The sequence below is a fragment of the Cygnus atratus genome, chromosome 16, assembly GCF_013377495.2.
Source record: "Cygnus atratus isolate AKBS03 ecotype Queensland, Australia chromosome 16, CAtr_DNAZoo_HiC_assembly, whole genome shotgun sequence".
NCBI lineage: Eukaryota > Metazoa > Chordata > Aves > Anseriformes > Anatidae > Cygnus > Cygnus atratus.
Window position 1 is genome coordinate 1,094,723 of NC_066377.1, and position 18,884 is coordinate 1,113,606.

The 18,884-nt window shown below is 53.0% G+C and overlaps 2 protein-coding genes across 7 annotated transcripts in view; one reads left to right on the top strand and one right to left on the bottom strand.

Annotated features, from left to right (window-relative positions):
• On the bottom strand, positions 1 to 18,004 carry TPX2 (TPX2 microtubule nucleation factor). Of its 5 annotated transcripts, none has more exons than XM_035567064.2 (17): positions 17,873 to 18,004; positions 10,893 to 11,045; positions 10,525 to 10,650; positions 10,220 to 10,340; positions 9,549 to 9,680; positions 8,726 to 8,848; positions 8,161 to 8,294; positions 7,678 to 7,835; positions 7,079 to 7,250; positions 6,795 to 6,933; positions 6,104 to 6,320; positions 5,789 to 5,887; positions 4,906 to 5,082; positions 4,616 to 4,762; positions 4,232 to 4,343; positions 3,381 to 3,547; positions 1 to 2,978 (listed from the first exon to the last, which is right to left on the bottom strand). In XM_035567064.2, the coding sequence occupies exons 2-17, from the start codon at positions 10,993 to 10,995 to the stop codon at positions 2,868 to 2,870; spliced, it is 2,238 nt and encodes a 745-aa protein (XP_035422957.1). In that variant the 5' UTR covers positions 10,996 to 11,045; positions 17,873 to 18,004; the 3' UTR covers positions 1 to 2,867. The 5 variants fall into 5 exon arrangements, with proteins under 5 accessions (XP_035422957.1, XP_035422956.1, XP_035422955.1 ...); XM_035567063.2 differs by lacking the exon at positions 17,873 to 18,004 and adding an exon at positions 15,688 to 15,935; XM_035567062.2 differs by lacking the exon at positions 17,873 to 18,004 and adding an exon at positions 15,555 to 15,693 and having other exon boundaries at positions 3,381 to 3,568.
• BCL2L1 (BCL2 like 1) overlaps positions 17,840 to 18,884 on the top strand; it is a 17,241-nt gene continuing 16,196 nt past the window's right edge. Inside the window, exons 1-3 of one of the 2 annotated variants that reach the window (XM_035567065.2) lie at positions 17,840 to 17,989; positions 18,111 to 18,215; positions 18,537 to 18,621. The gene's annotated coding sequence lies outside the window, so the exon portion shown is untranslated. The remainder of the gene's footprint in view (positions 17,990 to 18,110; positions 18,216 to 18,536; positions 18,622 to 18,884) is intronic. The other variant, XM_035567066.2, reaches the window with a different exon arrangement.

The window sequence follows — 18,884 nt, forward strand, 5'->3', positions numbered from 1 at the left end:
GCTTCCAGTTCTCAGCTACCCTTCAAGATGAAGTCCAGGAAATACTGCGGCTTAATTCCTGTTCTAGTCCGAGTTCAGCAAGTTACTTCACAGAAACAGAACTTAGAAGAACAGCAGAGAGTTTATATTAGAAGTGAAGCTGGGCAGGGTAAAGTTCCATTTGACTATACCTGGTCCCATTCATCAGCTTTATGAGCATGCCTTGGTGACGAGTTTTGAATATATTTAAAAAAATATTTAAAAAACAAATATAACAAAATACACACAGAAAGAACACAGATTTTACATCACTTTGTCAACCTACCCCAACTCTAAAGGCACGTGCTAAAACTTGGTTAAATCCTGATCTACTGCTCCGTTCCTGTAACTTGATTCTCCCACTTCCACTCTAGTGGGACAAGCTGTCATCTGCCCATTTCATTCCTGAAGCCTTAACCAAACCCCTTTGTGACCAACATTCAGCTCCAAGACACCCCTTATTTACACATTTCCTACATTAAAGCAGTTTTTCCAAGCATGACAATGCTTCCCTCCTAGTTAAGAGGGCAGCTTACACTAGGCACACACCACCCAGCTTGTGAGAAGCTGCAGGGTGGCTGCCACCAGCCTTGCCAGAAGCCCCATACCACACACAGCATGGCTGCTTGAGGCCATCTTTCACCAAGTTTGCAGCGTATGGGGAATATAAGAGGCCCTGGCTGCAGGAAGAGGTAATATCTTTTATTAGACCCAATGATATAGCTGGAAAAAACTGACAAGCTGTCAGGCATATGAACCCTTCCTCAAGGCTGAAGCAGGAGCCATGTAAGGCCATCACGGAAATCCAGTTGCTCCATCATTCACGGATCGATATCTGCTCCAGCTCAGCAGCCTTGTTATCTTGCTTGCCTGTACATTCTTCCACTGCTCAACAGCATTCAGGCTTTCCTCTGCCTTGCCATGAATATTTACAGCTCCTGCTGCCCACACGCTGCCTGCTTCACAGGAACTGGCATTTAAGGCTGCAGAAGTTTCTTTGACTGCACATTCAGGGTCCCGATTTCTCTGTCTAGCAGATCAGATGGAATAGCTCCACTGAGACAGCAACAAGTTTAAGGCAGACTGAGAAAAAAATCCACGCACCTTTGGTCAGACCCATGCAAATCTGAGCAGTTTCCATCAGGAAAAGGATACTTACAAGTTCTTCTTGCTCCTGTCATTCTTGTAAGCTGTATGCCAGCAGAGCTGGCAGTAGCTACTTGTGACGGCCTCTTTGGCCATGCTGTTGACAGCATCACTCCAACAAAGCTACCCTCAGTTCAGCGACACGGGGCTACTGGCAAAGTCAGTAAAAAAAAAAAAATGACTTAAGCCATCCTGTACAACTAAGTCAATCTTTCAGGCTCAGTTCTGTTGCATACATAAGAAAGTCCTCAGGAGAGAGGGAAAAGCTAAAGCTTAGGCTAGAAGGAGCCTTGCCTTTTAGCTCTCCGCTTTGAAGAAGCTCTGCTGCTTCACCACCACTCACTTTATAGTACTAACATGCTTATACAAAATCCCTTGTTCTTGAGTTCCTTAGTCACTCACTCTCTAACTGCACAATACTTAAAGCTATACAACCAAACAAGAATCCTCATGTCCTTACACTTTAAATTTTCTTTTCCTCCTTTTTGAGGCTGGTGTTCTTTCATAGGATATCATAGAATGGTTTGAGTTGGAAGGGACCTTATAGATCATCTGGCTCCAATCCCCCTGCCAAGGGCAGGGAAACCTTCCATTAGAAGAGCTGAAGTTTAATATACTCCTACAAAACACTTTCTCACTGCTGGCAGTAGATTGCAGCTGCTGTACCGCCCCCCCCCCCCAGCATTTCACTTTTCAGGGGAAATCCTGCCAAAAAAAAATCTTCAGGTACAGTAAATGTTCATCTTTCAATTTAGCTCGTAAAGGGCGTTCTGCCTTTATCATCTCTTAAGATGAGGGAAAACCCTACACAAAGTCTTGAAAGCCTATTACGATGCTAAGGGAAGAAATTCTTAGTGAAGTTTAATCTAGATTTGATCACCTCTTTAACAATACTGGAAGTTTTGCCCTCTAGCCCATTAGAGCATTTGACCTATATTTAGCTCTACTAGCCACACTAGACTGGCTGGGAGACAATGCATCTCTAGCCAGGATAATGGTGCTAGCATGAGCCAGGGAGGCAGTGAGCAGTCATTTGCCAGTTAACTGATTCCCCAAATAGAATGACTTCAGCTGTAAAACAGCTGAAGGTTTAATGCTCTAATATACACATGGAACTACTTTAAAGTGTGGGCAAGATTAATATTAGCATTCATCTGAACATCAACAAGACAGACCTGCAATATGCTGGCTTGTGGAAGCCTCAAGTTACTCAGCACAACTCAAACTTGATATATACACTAAATGCCTAAGGGACCAACTTGAAGTCAATACTTCAATGTACAGAGACAAGGCAGCTCTTCCAGATGTGCACATCCTTGTAGCTTCAGAGCGCCTTTTACCAAAAACTCTTTTGCAGGAAGGGGATTGAAGCTGCTATCAATAGACAGCAATCAGATTATGAATTTTTATTTAGTTCAAGTACACAATGTTTGTATACAATATCAAAACCTAGCTTACCTAGTTTAGTCTTTAGAGACCAAGGTGTCTAGATGTGAAACGAGGCCACGGAGACTGTATGGCACTCTCTGTATGCTGTGCCTCAGCCACCTGTCTCAGATGGAGTTAAACCACTCAATATAACAATAATGGAGCCAAGTGTAAGAGTTGAGACTGAGAAGTCACTAAAAACAACTGTTCCCTCTCTGCCTGTCAAGAGTGTGGAGCAGGATGTGCTCTCCCTCCTACTATCACAGGGATGCACATCAGCACCGGAACCTATCTGAAAAGTTTGGAGACTTCGGCATAGTTAGCGGCTGGTCACTGGCCTTCACTTCTACGTTGCGGTATCTGCGTATGGGGTTTGCCTTGTGGACCTGTGAAAACCAAGGACAAAATGAAACAAAATGGTTGCAGCTGAGATGAAGCTGAAACATGCAGGCCAGCCATCAGTGGGATGCAGGCAGACATCCATCTGCAAGACCACCACTCTGCCCCAGGCACTGGAGTCAGCCACAAGGAGCTCACAAGACACTTTGGGGTTGTGGGTTTTACTAGGATTATTCTACTCCAACAACTATGTGTTTACAGCTGAGGCAGCCGATGATTTTCAGAGCTTTTTTTTTTTTTAAAAAAGAACTGCTATGACATTAGTGAGGAGTCAGTTTGTGACAGGGAAACTTGAGAATACCATCTTAAAAGCAGCTCAACATTGACATTAGCTCACTTAGTACATTCACACATCCCTTTGGGTCCCTGTTTAGAAATAGCTCACTTACCAGTTCTTGTCTTAGCTTAGCAACTTCTTCCTTTTCACGCTCTTCTTCTCGCTGTCTGGCCTCTTCTTGAAGTCTCTCCCTTCTGGCTTCTATGTTTGCCAATCGTTTTTCAAATTCCTGTCGCTCCTTAGCTCTTCTTTCTGTTGCCAGCTCAAAACTTTCAGGAACTACAGAACCAGAAAGGCTCTCTAAGTTTAGAAATAGAGGGGATAACATTGGTGCAAAGGCAGTCAGGTAAAGCAGAGCATTACTAATATCAAATTGAAGCCTCACTCTGGAGCGCTTCACCTCACAAGGGTGGTTAGTAGACACATTTGGGATTCATTTGGGGTTCTGGGGAAAAGAAAAGCTTACGGCCAAATGCGAGCACTGTTAATGCAGATGTTACCCCTGCCACAGGTGTCCTCATAGGAGGGAGTAAGCACACAATTGTTAGTACAAACAAGTTTTTAGCTAGTTCTATACCCTATGAAGTTTCTAGCTCCACACAAACTAAGCTGGAGATGCCTTCATCTTATTACAAATGGGAGGAAAAGACTGACAGCTGCTGCAGAAATACCATCTGTCTCTACAGGGAGCTCCTTGCATATTATATACCCTTATCGCAAGCTAGAGCACATCAACCATTTGCCAGTTGTAGCATAGCTGTTAAATACAGCTGCTGTGTTAGTGCAGGACAGTGGGGCAGTGGAGAGGAAACTCTTCCACTCCTCGGGGATACAAGCTGTTAGGGAATTAGTTGATTAAGTGCACAGCAATATTGGCTGTGCTGATAAAGAACGGCATCAGCAACTCTAAGCATCATTTAATGACATCAGTTCCGAGTTACCAACCAAGCACTTTAACTCTACCTGATACTGGCTTATTTTCCTTTTTAGGCACAAAAGGCTCCTGGTGCACCACTACATTGGGACGAGCTTTAAAACACGCTGCCTCTTTCTGCCTTTTCAAGTCTTCTTTAAGCTGCATGAGAAGAAAAGTCATCAAGTGCCAGGCATGACAAAAACACCATCTTCCCCCACCCAGAATTCAGCTCTCCTGACACTGGAAAAGCCAGTTTGACTTCTGATCAAGTCACTTGCATAGAAAATATTACCATGGAAAATATTAAAGACAAAACAATGCATTAATTCTTGCCTGCCAGATCCTAATTAAACTCAAGCAGGACACTTGCTGCAGTTGAGCTCAACCAGCTACGTTAAGTCTGTTCATACCTGTTATCTTTGTTCTCCTACCTGCTGTTTCCAGCTCTGTAGCTTAGCAGCTCCCCTTTCATCAATCTGTAGATGGAATGGTTCAGGCTGAGTTGGAGTTTTGACCTTCTTTTCTGGCAGCTTAACACGGTCAAAATAAGGCAGAGGTAGCGCCTTGAACTTCGGCACCTGAAATAAAGAGCTTGAAAAATTCCTTGCCATTTCCTCAAAGGCACAAAGCTTTGGGTATTTAACAGCCAACAGCAGAAGGCAAGTCCTGCAACACCCTTTTCACTTAAGGAGTGGAATACAAGGTAATTTTTAGCTCTTACCTCTTCCTTCTGCAATTCCTCTATTTTTTTCTCTTTTTGTATTAGCCGCTCTCTGTCACGGGAATCAAAAGAGAAAGGGCAAACTTCCACATGCCTCTGTTCTGGCATTTTAGGTTTGAAGGGCACTCCGTAATGTGGCATAGGGTTAGCTTTGATCACAGGCACCACTTCCTTTTCCTAAACAGATATTAGTGTTAGGATCTGACACACACAGCACTAGACTTTGTATTTTTGCAGAAAAAGACTACAATTCCTACCACAAAGGCTAGAATTCCTGTAAAATAGTCACAACAGCATCAATAAAACACTATCTTCTTGCAGTATCCAACCAAGTACCAATAATTTATAGGCATCCTGAACCAGAGGCAAGATTTTTCTCTTTCTAAAGAGCTACTACTTCTAGTAGTCAACCAAAATTAGACTAATTTTTAGCCTCGTCTTCACAAGAGGGAAGGGAAGAAAAGCATGAAGTATTCTGAATCCTGCACCCTACCTCTAGGGTGCTAGAGTGACTGAGGTAAGAAAGGTCACACGCAATATCTGCCCTTCTCAGCAACAAACAGAGGGCCAATGTCCTTTTATCATCTAGAAACCTAAGCAGGGTTTACTTCCCTCATTTGCAGCAGCAACACCTCAGCCTGGTCAGTGGCCTCATGCTTAAAAAAGTTACTTTATAAGAGAATTCATTTTTGCAAAGCAAGTAGCAGCAGCTAAGTCTTTAGCAGGGAACTGCACAGAGAAAGGTGACCACTGGGGAACTGCCCAACAGGAGGGCAGGGGCTAGCCAAACCAGAGCATCGCACCCAACTGGCAAATGCAGGACCGGCTGAGGCAGTCACCACGGTGGGAGAGGAAGGCTTGACTACAGCACACTCACAATTACCTTCTCTTCATCTCTGCTAGACATTCGGGTTCTGCTTTTCAAGGCAAAGACAGGAGACTTGGGGACTGTAACTGGAAGCACCTTCTTCTCTGGAACACCCTGTTCAGAGAAGTCAGTAAGTGGTCACCCAAGTCAACAAGAAGTGCAACAGAGAAACCATCTGATATAGCACTAGGTACAAACTGCAGTTCTTACCTGATGACAGACAACATTTACTGAAAGTTAAATGCATAATGCAACATAGCTAAGGACATTTTGAAGCTAATTGCCACCTCAGTCTGAATTCCTGGGCTGGGGTATTACTAAGCTTCTTACCACAACGTCCTCCAGGATTTTAGTTGGACACGGCCTGGAATGGAATTCGAAGTGCTCTTCTTCCTGCTGCTTCTTACTCTCACGCTCCTGAATCCTTTTCTCTATTTCCAAATCAAAGCCGACAGGCTGTGTGAGTTCCTTCACAGGGGGTTTCTTGGGCAGGACTGGTCCACCCTCTAAGATTTTGTGATCAAGCTCCCGTGCTTTGAATTTGTACCTACGCAGGAATAATAGAGAGAGTCACCTAAGCGTTTTCGTTTTGTGTGACAAGATGCAGCTTCTAGCTACTGGCTTCTCAGTATAGGACAGCAGTAGTCAGGTACAGAAGCAGTTGTGTTGTACTGCGTCCAGCTCTTGTTAGTAACTCCTTTGCTTTTGAAACAGCAAGACTTAAGGACCACCTTACAGGTTGCTTTCTTAGAAATCCAAAACTTTGGCTACAGGAGAGTTTTGAGTTGTACACAGGCTGTGCTACTATACTGCGTTTGCTTTACTAATCATAAGCTAAGCTCAAAGATCAGCTTCTCGTTTTAATTTAAGACTACCTTCTGCAAAACTGGCTACCTTTACATCCCTACATTCATTGCCACAGGCTTATGCACAAAAAAACCGTGTTCCTCAGAAGCAGCATTACAGATGTTATTTACAGTGCAGTACAATTCTTAGAAGACTACAGTCAACCTTTACTTACTGTTGAATTTTCTCTATTTCCTCTGCTTCCAACTCCACTGCACTCTTGCAGGTGACAGGTCTGAAGCGGTGCTTTGTTTGAAGCAGCGGTGTTTTAGGGTTTGTAAGCCGAGCCTTCACTGGCTTTCCTGAGACTGGGCCTAGAAATTCAAGGTACAGAGATGAGCAGTTAATGGCAAGGCCTGCAACAGACAGATTATTTGCTCAGCACAGTAACCGAAGCATCTTTTTCTACTACCACCTCTGCAGATAGCATCCTGGCTGGACATAGCTGAGACTGCTCACCTTCATCAGATTTCCTGCTCCTCAAATGGTAACGAGAGGGTGTGCGTTTCTGGAATGCTTCGACCTGCTCAGCAAGGGACACATATTCTGACGTGGTTTCTTCAAGTTTTCTTTTGTTTCCCTGGGACAGATTGAAGGGTTTGGGGATAGTGGGTCCCTTTGGCAGTCGCACCTGGAAACAAAAAAACAGTCATTATGGCCATTTAACAGAAGGATGATTCAATAACACTTCCTTACCTCTCTGATACACAATATCTGTCCCTTCACTATAAAAAAGAAGGCAATGCTTCACATTAGACAGACATGACTCAACTGTCTGAACTTGCACGTGACTAGTCATATCAAGAAACTGTATGAGGTAGAAGACTAAAGCATATGTGGTGACCAGTAGATCTGACATTAAAGGGACTTTTTTTCCCCAAAAGTGTCCTTTAGTATCTTGTGGCAGTGCAGACATGCAGTAAACTAACAGTTACATCTGCACAACGCTTGCCTCTATGTATCTACCAGCTAAGAGGGTTACCAGCAGCATGTGCTAAAGGAGAAAGGTGGTGGTGTGAAGAATCAGTCAGCTGACTGCTGGCAATACTGGTTCTTACCGGAGAAGGAGGATGCTTCCTCAGTACTGCTGCAAAATCCACTTCCTTGTACTCATTCTCAGGCTGGCTTTCCCCGTGTTGTTTAATTCTACTATCCGTGCAGAAGTGAAAGTCAATTGGCTTTGTTACTTGACCAACAGTTCTCTTCACAGGTTGTCCTAAGGAAGGAAGAATATGTAAGGTCTGGAAGCCTTTTAGGGTAGGATCAGGGGAGGACTTTGCAGAAGAGGCATTTATTTCTAATAACTTGAGCAGTTTTTGGAGAACTCATCTATTACATTTTAAGACATGACAAAATAAGACTACTCCCAGGCAGTTTAGGGGCAGGTCTACATTGAAAGCTTCCTAAATCCTAATATGTAGTACAAAGCCTGAAAGGTTTTCTTTTCAGAGGTACTTGTACAGCTCCACGCAGCACTCTCCTTGTGTTCCTGTGTACATGAGCCCAGTACAGCTTCAGCTTGCAGTTCAGCTAGAGCTCACCTGCTCCAGCAATAGCTGCTTTCAGGGACTCCTCGTTCTTCTTCCGCAGCTCCATAACCTCTCGCTGCAACTGCTGCATCTTTTCCAACTCCTGCTCTTCTGTACTCTTCAGCTTGCCAGCAAGATTAGTCCTCCTGCAGAAGCACATTGAAGACTGAGATGCGCCTTCCCGTTTCACTGGTTATGGGCATATAGGAACATGCTTATTTCTGACTTCACTGCAGAAGCACCACTCTTTATAAAAAATATATTCTTCAGAAAAGAGCTGCTGGGTTTTGTTTCCTCGGGGAAGCTGGCAGTAACGGCCATCCTACATATCCAGTTGTTGTATGCATGCTTAGTCGTTAGAGAGGAGAACTTTTTCCTCAAGTCAAGAGGAAAAGTTTTTCTTTGCACAAGAAAAGTCAAAGTGCATTTCATCCTAATATTGTTGCCTTGATTTAGTGTTTACTAAGTGCAATACCATCACATGCTAAATTGACATTGAGAACATTCTAGCCAGGGCTGTCAGCTAAAGCACCCATCATTAGCAAAGACAAGCTTCAGTCACAAAAAAGGTACGTACTTCAACATCGTTGGTGTGGAGGGCATGGTCAGTTTGCTTTTTCCTCTTCCTGGGGAATGGTCAGGATGATGCAACGGCTCTTCCTTTGGAGATACTTCTGTCAGCTTCTCTTTGCTGCCAGAGCTAAGGTATTAAATTACAACAAACCACTCAAATTAACTGCTGTGCTCTAAGTGAAAAATCACCTGCAGCTCTCACCACCATGCATGACATCCCAACACCTGGTGAGTTCTAAGGTATGCCAGACTGGCCTTACCTCACCAAGGGCCCAGGTAAGGACCGTCTAGCTTTCCCTGGTACTCTAAGGCTGTAGAAGGGAAGATTAATTACTGAGTTTGGGAACTTCAGCTTTTTCCTCAGAGAGGGTAGGAATACTGTAGTTCATCCATGTACAACAGTATTTGAAAGATTGCCTTTTTTCATAAAATTCCTGACCTTAAGCTTATCACCGTACAGTATCTTAGTGGTTAAGCTAATTTGAGAAATGTTTCAGCTGCAACTCCTTCATAGCTTATGACTGCCTGATGACCTCCTGATGGACAAGTTAAGCCTGATTTAAGCTAGCTGACAGACACCAAGTATGTAATAAGAAGCTTCAGAAACCCAAGCCTGTTCCATTCACACCTCCACACAGAGCACTGCCTTCACGTCTTACAGCCACTCTCTCTCGTTTATGAAACCAGTATCTGGAATCAGGTTGAGGTCACCTGCCTCTAAACCTTCTGCACTGTTCTCTGTGAGAACCTTCAGCAAAATGGAAATCCTTTCAAAAGAAAGGGTTGTATCCCCCTTCTCAGTCCCCAACAGAAGGGCTCTGACATACATTCTCATTTTTTTCAGGGGTGGAACCTCTTCCTTGTTAGCCAATGCAGGAGCATTTTTGTCCGCTTTGACTCGTGCTGGCTGTTTGCGCTGTTGTGTTTTTCTCTGCTTCATAGCCGGTCTTCTGCCCGCTCTAGAGTGGAACAGAAAATGGAGGTTTAGCCTTCCCACGGGGTCTGAGAGTACACAATCAGTGTAACACTGTCAGAGCATCATCCAACCCCAACATGCTCTACGCGAGCTGTGTGCTTAACCTAAAGATCCAAATGCAGCACAAATTACTTCAGCTTTACAATCCACAAGCTTAATATTCTTTGGTGTATGAGTGTAGAGAGCCCCTTGCATTCATATCAAGAATGAGTTCTGCCCAACTCAGATATAAACAAAGAAACTTTATAAGCCGCTTCAGTTTCAGATATCCCCACATTCCAGAAGCTCCCAGTGCTACCAAGTCTCATTTGACAAGTATGTGAGACGCTGCATTACATTTCCACCCCTAGAGATTGCCCCTCGTGGTCAGCAAGCAGCTCAGCTATACCAATACATGATCTGTGCTGGAGAGCTCCAGTCCCTTAGGATGACCCCAGAACAGCTAGAACTGCAAATGCTGAGAGCGAGGACCTGCTTAGTTACGCCACCAGCCTGCACACAAAGTGAACACAAGTATTTCACCTTTGAGATGCCTCTGCAGGGGCAGCAGCTCTCCAGCTTGTCAGGGACCCAACAATATTCTGAGGAACCACGTTGGACTGCACATTTTCTGCTTTACCATCCTCTTCACCACAGTTTTCAGCTGAAAAGTGACAAAGGTCAGCTCATATATACGCAAAGACATGTGCTAACGTGAAGCCGCAAGGGACCTTGCTGGACAACAGTATAAGAAAATGGTCCCAAAAGAGCCAGACTGAGGCCTTTTCACTACCCTAGTGAAAAACAAGTAAAGTTTACCCCCTCCTACCCATCCCATGCCAGCTTACCCATTGTTATTTCTTGTGATGTGGCAGAAGAACAAACAGTATCAGGCTTCGAAAAAGCAGGGCTGTTCTGCAAGATCTTGGCCTGATTTTCTGCAGGAGGGACATTCTCCAGATTTGCTTGTTGGTCTGCGAGGAAAGAGGCTTTCACTATACAGCCCACATTAGGCGTTTATAACAATACCTCTGGATACCATTACGATGTTTAACAAAGTCATCCATCAAATTACAGATGACAAAGTTTAAATACAGAAGCAAAACAAAAACCAAGCATGATGAATGATGCAGTCAACAATTTGACTAATCCACTGGCACAGAAGCCAAGCCCTCATCCAAAGAGAACTCAAATCAAGGAGCAGCAAACAACTTACCAAACCAGGAGTCTGCATTGTATACGTCATCATCGCTCAAAGTCGCAAAGTTGAGGCAAGGGTTTGGGACATCGAAGGAATAGCGAGATTCTGGGTGAGACATCTTTGCCTCCACGCTGTCCCTGGGAATCCTCCACTCGCACCGTTACAGTCCTTCAGAGAACAAGCATTGGTGAGCTGCTACAGCAAATCCCAGCAGAGGTGTCACCTACCCACCCCGTTCTCCACCTCTTTCCCTCTTCATTGTTTCTAGAGACAGATACAGAGACCGTCTTTGGCACGTTCTCCTGTACCAAGATTCACAGCCTTTGGACAGAAGGGCTCACGAGCAATGCAGGTTCAAAACCCTCAGAAAGGCCATATGTTGGAGGTTTTCTTTGTACCTGTAGGTACTAGAAGTATATTTTCAGCAGGAAGCAAAATACAAAGCTTTTCCAAGTGACTGATTTGCCCTTCCCTCCCTGAGGGCACGCAGCCAAGAGGAGTTCTTACTGTTACAGAGCGCAGATTTATAGAGCAAGCGCCTGACAACGAGGTGGATTCCAGAGCACTGCAAAGCTCCGTCTTTCTCTCCCTCAAAGGGCTACAAACAAGAACTAATAACACAAGCGTGCTCTTCTGCAGAGAATATCGATTTCCAAAACAGAAGAGTTCTGCGTAGCATTGTTACCGCAAGAAGTAGGAAGGCAGCAGCACGGGGTCCTTGGCGAGTCCCCGGGCACTGCCCTGAGAGGCTGGCCAGGCTATAAACAAGCCGCGTACTACGAGAGTGTCAAGAACAGTCCCTGCAGTTAATTAGTGGAGCACTGACAGCAGAAGGAATCCCGATGTCAACAGGTGTTTTTAAACACGAGGGAACAGGAACAAAGCCAGCAGCTACGTTATAAATCTGCAAACTGCAACAAAAGCTTTCTGCAAAGGTGTTTCCACGATGCCTCACGCAGCTGCGAGGCAGAGCCCAGGAGGACATTATACAGCCCTCCTAAATGAGATCACCTGAACACTGCGTTTGAGTCTGAACAATTGTAAAGCAGCACATTTGTGATGCACGAAGTCTTAGACCTCTGCCATTGGGCTAGCAGAGCATGCGTGGTTCAGCTTGGACGCCATGCGCCGTAAATAAGAACACGTTTAGGAGTAAATCCGAGCAGCGTTTGGGAGGCACCGCTGCTGGTTGCAGCCGTCAGCCCTACCTCCTGAAGGTGGCCGCACAGAGAAGCCCCCAGAGCCCCAGCCCAGCAGCGCTGCTGGTAGGGGGAAGAACGCCACCACAGAAGCATCATCCGCACGGCTGAAGATGGCAGGGTAAGACCCAAAGAAGGCAAACGGAAGAATCAGAGCCAAAACCAACTGTAACCGAGCTCAAGACATGGCTGGAATCGAATGCTTTCCTACCACCCTCAATCAAGATAAGGTTTCTGTCAACACTATCCACTTTTTTAAAATCAAATGCGTCATCTGCATTCTGCCCTCGCCCTGCCCAGTCGGGCCACCGAGCCGGGGCTCCGGGCATCGTGTTTCACAGCGACTCGTGTCGCTGCCGGACTGCTGCAGAGCTGGAACGCTTCGCGTCAGCCAAATCACTTCCAACTCGTCACCGTGTAAAGTCCCTGTCCTGCCCTGGCGCGGGCAGCCCAGGTGGGACGCCTGTCGCTGAGCCCCTCGGACTGAGCTGAGGAGGCGGCCACGAGAACAGCAGGAGCGCATCGAGACCACGCTTCCACACGCCACGTTTCTCGTGGGATGGTAGAAGTTATTCCGAATGAACCCCAGAGCCTGTTTCAGCCAGACGAACTCACGGCTTCCCCTCTGCAACTCCTTACCTGTCCCCCAGGTCCTGCGCTGAAGGGGGAGCGGCTGGGAGGCAGCTCAGTGCTCAGCCATCGGCTGCCTGGGACGGGGCTGCCACAGGCTGGGAGAGCCCAGTGATCTGTTGCTGATACACTCGCTGCTACGGAGCCCGAAATCAAAACGGGCTCAGCCAAGCTCAGCTGCGCGCTCCCTTAACACAGTCTAAAACACCCGACCGCAATTTGATGGCGGAATCACCGTCGTCCCGGTCTCTGCTTTGAAGACGGGAGGCAAAACTCTGCTCCCCTGTGGCACTCTTCCACAGGAGGCGAGGTGCAAGCATTTCTCCTCGTTAATAGGTATTTCACCTCATTAGCAGGCACAGACGGCGGTTACCAGACGGTGGCTGCAGGCACGCTGTAATCCCGCGTTAAACCATGCCGCAACGAAGGGAACCCTGCTCCCCCCATCCCTCACCTCCCGCAGTGACACCGGCGCTCGCAGAGTGGGGAGCCCACGGCCCCCTCCTGCGGCGGGCTCAGCAGGATCAGCTCCCAGCCGGGTCGCAGCTGGCTCAAGGGGAGCACGGAGGAAGGAGCATCAAGTCCCCTCGCTTTGAGGAGCGGCCCAAATTAACGTGATGAAGGCAACCACACGGCTAACACCTTAGTTCTCCTCACCGAGCCAGGCAGGCCGCAGACACGGCCCCTTCGGCAGCGCCCAGCCCAGGGCTCCCCGCACACCGAGTTTCCTTTGAGCAACTCCACCGGCACGTTCCAGAAGAGTGCCTTGGCCTGGTTTAGGTCAGTTGGCTTTGAGAAAGGATTGAGCTGAACTGGAACAAGCATTCCTATCCCAGAATAAGACTGATCCAACAGCAAGCGCAGGAGGTATTTTGGAATAACTTCGCACCTCGCTCCACTCCAAACGGGCTTTAAAACACTGACGTGATTCCACCCAGATCTGCTCGGCCTCTTTGTTTCGATGTAGTAGCCAATTTCCTGCCAAAAACGTTTCGGCTGGACAAGGCCCGAGAGGAATAACTCCAACAAGACCCAGCACAGTCCTGGCCTAGCTGCAACACGTGAAACTCAGCACCGAGCATGTGGCGAGGGAACGCTTCAGCGTAAATGTGATCTAATCAAGAGAGCCTCTTATTTTAGATCATCAGCCCAGCGGTCATCGAGCAACAGTGACAGCACCGCTGCGTGGGACAAAGGAGCCTCCCAGCCCTCGTGTCGCAGAGAGGAAGCGGAGCTGCGGGGGGAAGAAAACTGATGTCTGAAGGAGAGGGTGCGGAGGAGATCGGCGTTGGGGGAACAGCAAGGGCCTGAGGGAAGATCTGCTCTTTCTTGCAATGTAGTCGGACGTGCCCCTGGTCAACCACCGTACCACCATGTCCTGCAGGAGCTCCATAAACTACGGATGTTACTTCCTTTAAGACCCTACCAGGTTTGGAAAGGGGAAAAGAATAGCACCAGATGCACAAGAAGGACATCCTGAGTTCCATCAGGAGACGGATCCGAAGCCAGGGGAATCGTGTGCCTGAAGACCCACGAGGGACGAGCAGGAGCGAGCAAGAGAAGACCTCCCTGGTGCTGAGGGAGCCGCACGGCACCCTGCTGCAGCAATTCCAATGCCTCCTGCCACTGCCCTCAGCGCTGGCTGCCGTGTGAGCAAGGAACGCCGCAGCAACAAGGCGGCTCGTTTAGTTCAGCCCAGCAGCTTCTTCATCCTCCTGCAGCAGGGGCTTTCCTCCCCTCTTACAGGGCAGATGATCCGAAGTTCCCAGACGCTTTCCACTGGCTAATATATGAAGAGGACTGCTATGAAGGGCTGCAGGCTGCCTCTCCAGAGACACGGCCCTGCCGAAGCCTCATAGAAGCTGTCCCACCCCGAAGCTGCCCCGTGAGCTTCTCCCGCACGACGCCAGCGGCATCCTCGCTTTTTCCCCCGCTGGGGTTAAGCGAACGCCTGTAACCATTCTGCGTCCGCAGCTTCTCTTTCTTCTCTGGTTCTCCTCTCCCAGTGCTCAAACACAAGCTTCTGCAGCGCAGAACCGATGCTAATTCATCACCTGAGACGCAGCAAAGCTCCCACCCCACCGTGCGATGCCCAAACCCAGGCTGGCAGACTGCCTACGGCCAGGCAAGAGAGGAGCACGCAGAGCTCCCCGCACCACCCCGACCCGCCAGCGTTTTCCTACGCCAGACGAGGAGCGAGGTGAGGAGCGAGGTGCCTGCGGCGCAGCCCCCCACGAGCGGCCTTTGTCCTGCGGAGCGGCCCCCAGAGCTGCCAGCCCGGAACAAACGGCCCCGACACCTCGCCGAGCGCACCGAGCTCCGGGAGGCGCGGGGATGGCGGGGGCTAAGAACGGCCGCGGGGGGCACCGCGGGCTGCTTGGAGCTGGTGCAGCCTCGGCTCGTTATTACCGAGACCAGCGCTCCTCTCGTTCAGCCAAGCGCCGTGTAGCACCGGTGAGCCCGGCGGCCTTGCCGTTCCCCCGGGTACCTTCCTCCGTCCCTTCCGTCCTCGGGGCGCTCGGTAGGAGCACGGGGCCGGCTCCCCGCAGCCCGGCCCGCCGCGAAGCCCCGGCCCGCCGGGAGTCGCCCGCCCCAGACCTCCGTCCACGGTCCCAGGGCTGGCTTCGACTCCACAGGCCCAGCTCCAGGACCCCACGGGCAACCACCGGGCCGGACCGCGGCCGGAACGGCGCGCACCGGGGCTCCCGGCCCCGTTCCTCCCGCACCACCGGGGCGCTCCCGGTCCTGCTACGGCCGGCGGCGGGGGAGAAGCTGGGGCCGGAGCCGCGTTACCGAGGCCCGAGCTCGGAACAGGGCCCAGGACCCGGGGCCAGAAGAGAGCAGCGACCTGTGAACGGGTACCGGAGACGGCACCGGTACCGGGAAGCGGGGAGAGCCAAGGGAAGGTTGGGAGAGCCCCGGTCCGAGGTTCCGAGGTGGCCCCGGCCCCGGCCCCGCCGAGCCCCGCAGCCGCCACTCACCTCAGCGCCGCGGCCGCCCTGCGCGGCGCCCCCGCCCGCCGCCGTTAACGGATTTCAAACGGGGCTCGGCCGTCCGAACCAGCCAATCAGCGCCCGCCGCACGCCCTCGCCGTCCGCCGATTGGGCAATCCGCTGCCAGGCCGCGGGGAACCCGGATGTACCGGCCCGCCGCGCGGAGGGTGACGGGAAGCGCAGGGCCCAAGCGCACAGCGTTGCAGGCAGGAGGCGGGAAGCAAACTACAACCCCCATAATGCACGGGGAGAGAGGAGTTTAACCAATCCGGAGGGGCGGCGCTTTGAGTGATGTCCCGAGGCAGCCTATCAGCTGCCTGGGGGCGGGCCTCCCCGCCAGGCCCCGCTCGGGGCCCGCGGCCGCCCCCTGCGGGCTCGGCAGGGTCCGGGGCGTCCGCCCGGCGGCACCGAGGACCCAGGGCGCTCCGTTGTGAGCCCAGCTCTGCCCGCAGAGCTGCCGGGACAGAGCCAGCTCCTTGCCCCGAGTGCCCCAGCTGCCGGTACCGGGGCTGCACGGCCGCGATCTCCCAACGCCCGGCTCCGGGCTCGGGGCAGACACCCGCCTGCCTCCCGCTACGGAGCCTGGCGGCGCTTCCTCCTGCTCTGCCCACGGCCGCTCATCCTTGACGAGGCGATCGGCTCGTTGGAGCGCCTGAGCGAGGCAGAAAGCTGCTGTCACCCAGCCCACTGCCTCCCGAGCCAAGGCACGCAGGCCTCCCGCCTGTGAGGAACCGAGCCAGGCCTCCGGCCCCCCGGGGAGAGCCCCTTCGGAACCCTCACGCACTTCAGAGCCACGGGCCCACCCGTGGCTGCAGCCCTACAGAGGCCACGCAGCAGGCAGCGGGGCGTCGAGGACCCGCAGGGCCACGCCGCCTCCTCCCGCCGCCTGCGGCCCACACGGCCCTCAGCTGGTCAGGGGCACGGGGACCACCTCGGGCCACGTTAGGGCCCGAACGGTTGCTCGGGGGGTGGGGCACGGGAGAGGCGCTGCGGGGCTGCGGGAGGGCCGGGGCTGGATCCCGGTACACCGGCACCGCGGCCCTGCTGCCACCAGGGGGCGCTCCCGCCCCGCCCTCCCGCGGCCCCGCCGCGCCTGCGCAGCGCCGCGCCCGCCCCGCCCCTCCCGCCCCCTCCCCTTCGGCGCATGCGCGCTGCTCCGCACCGGGCCCCGCGCCGCCGCGCGCATGCGCACCGCCCCCGCCCGCCCCCTCCCGCCCCGTCGCACCCCCCCGGAGCGCGGCGGCCGCTGGGCGGTGATGCGGAGCGGGGCCGGGCTCTGTTGAGCGGGCCGAGGCCCGGCGGGGCTCCCGGCGGCTCCCCGCGTCGCTGCCGGCCGGCCGACCCGCGGGGCTGGGGGGGGGGGGAGGGGGCGCTACCGGCCCGGAGCCTCCGGCGAGCGCTGAGGTGAGGGGCGGAGCGGGGCGGGCCGTGAGCGACAAGCGGCTCAGCCAATGGGAGCGGCCGGGCGCTGGCCACGCCCACGCGGCGCGATCCCGGCGGGTGATTGGCTGCGGGGGGGTGGGCAGGGGGCGGGACTAGTGGCCGGCCTCGTGCGGGGGCCCCGTGCTCGCCGCCCCGCCCCGGCACCGGGGGGACGGCGGGGGGAGGGGGGGGGGCACGGAGAGGGCCGGGCCGGGCCAGGCCGAGCCCCGGGCCCCTCGTTGTAGTCCCGAGCCCCCGGGGGGTCCCCATCGCTACCCCCCCGGGCCCGTGCCACCGGCTCGTTACTGGCCCGGTGCCCACCGGAGCCGCTCCCGAGGCCGGGCCCGGCCCCGCCGCGTGCCCAGGGCTCGCCCCGGGCCCTCCGTTCACCCCCCGGTGTTGCTGCCCCCGGTGCTTGGCCCTCCCCCCAGGGCCCCGGTGACCCCGGGCTCGTTCGTCCCGGTGAATCCGGGAGTCCCGGGGCCGGAGCCCGGCCGCGTCCGGTTTTCAGCTGGCACCGGGGCCGAGCCGCCCGGCTCCACGCACCGGGCGTTACCCGCGGCCGAGCCGTGCCCGGCGCTGAGTCACGGCCCCGGTTTGGGCAGCAAGGCCCCAGGCCGCACGCAGACGCCGTTTGCCCGGCGCACAAAGCACCGGGCGCCTCGCACGGCGCCGCTGCCAGCAGAGGAGCAGCTCCCGGCTCCTTCGTAGCCCCCCGCGCCTCGTCGTAGCCGTCCTCGGAGACACAAACCGAGTCCCGGCGCGGGGATCCGCCGTGAAGCCGGGCCCCGGGGAAGGCTGACGGGACTTGGCGGAGCTCGGGGGGCACCGGAGCGGGGCACGGAGCCGCCTGGAAGCCCCGAGCAGGGTGGGCGGCCGCGGGCAGGGGCCGGGAGAAGGGCGAGGGTGGGGTGGGAGCGCCGTGGGAGGGCCGGGAGTCGCCTCCTGGCAGCGTCACGCTGCTCTAACCCAAACTCTCTCGAACGCAGCTGGTCCCGGAGCCGAGGCGAGCTGAGATTTGCCAGCCCTGAGCTTTTTTCTTTTTCTTTTTTTTTTTTTTTTACTCTCTCATTCTCCGCAGCTCTCCTCCGGGGGTGAGTACAGCAGCACCGCCGCGCTCTCCCTGCAGCCCGCGTCCTGCCCGTGGTTGGGATCCCTGCGAGAGGGGAGGCGGGGGGGGGGGGGGGGGAGTGGAGCTGGGGGAAGCTGACTCCCGGTAAAAACGAGCACAGAATAAACGCCCGGAACGGAGGGTGCTGGGGCACGCGTGGGTCCTGTCGGTGGCTGAAATAGCTGGTGCCTTCGTGGGCAGAGGGAGGGCTGGCTGGGGCCTTTGCTTGAGAAGCAGAACGTTCAAAATGTGGCTGTGGAGACCTCTGGCAATTTAAATAACGCTACAAATCTTATTTCCACAGCAGCGGCGGTTTCGTCTGCGCGCAGTAGCAGGAAGCGTTTAAAAGACCTTTCCGGGGGTTGTTTCTGTTCCTGCCTTATTGCTAGGTAGGCGTTTTAGGCTGCGCTGGAAGCCCCGCAGCGTGGCCCCGGCCCGTAACCCCCTGCGTTCCTCCTCCCCCTGCAGCCGCAGCGCCGGAGCTCCCCGGGAGGCTCCCGCTTCTTACCTGCGGCTTTTAAGGGACGCTTTGACCCCTTTCCCCCTGCCCCTTCCCTTTGCGGGGGCAGAGGGACGCTGCCCTTTTGGGGCCTGGCAGGGGGACGGGGACAGGGACCGGGGGGGGGGGGGGGGGGGGGGGGGGGGGGGCTGC

Excerpts from the sequence above, each read along its gene's own strand:
- TPX2 (XM_035567062.2), bottom strand. The coding sequence starts at position 10,995 with ATGTCTCACCCAGAATCTCGCTATTCCTTCGATGTCCCAAACCCTTGC. Across the intron at positions 7,836-8,160 it reads AGCAGCTATTGCTGGAGCAG|GACAACCTGTGAAGAGAACT; the intron begins GTGAGCTCTAGC and ends TTCCTTCCTTAG. Across the intron at positions 5,888-6,103 it reads AAATCCTGGAGGACGTTGTG|GGTGTTCCAGAGAAGAAGGT; the intron begins GTAAGAAGCTTA and ends TTCTCTGAACAG.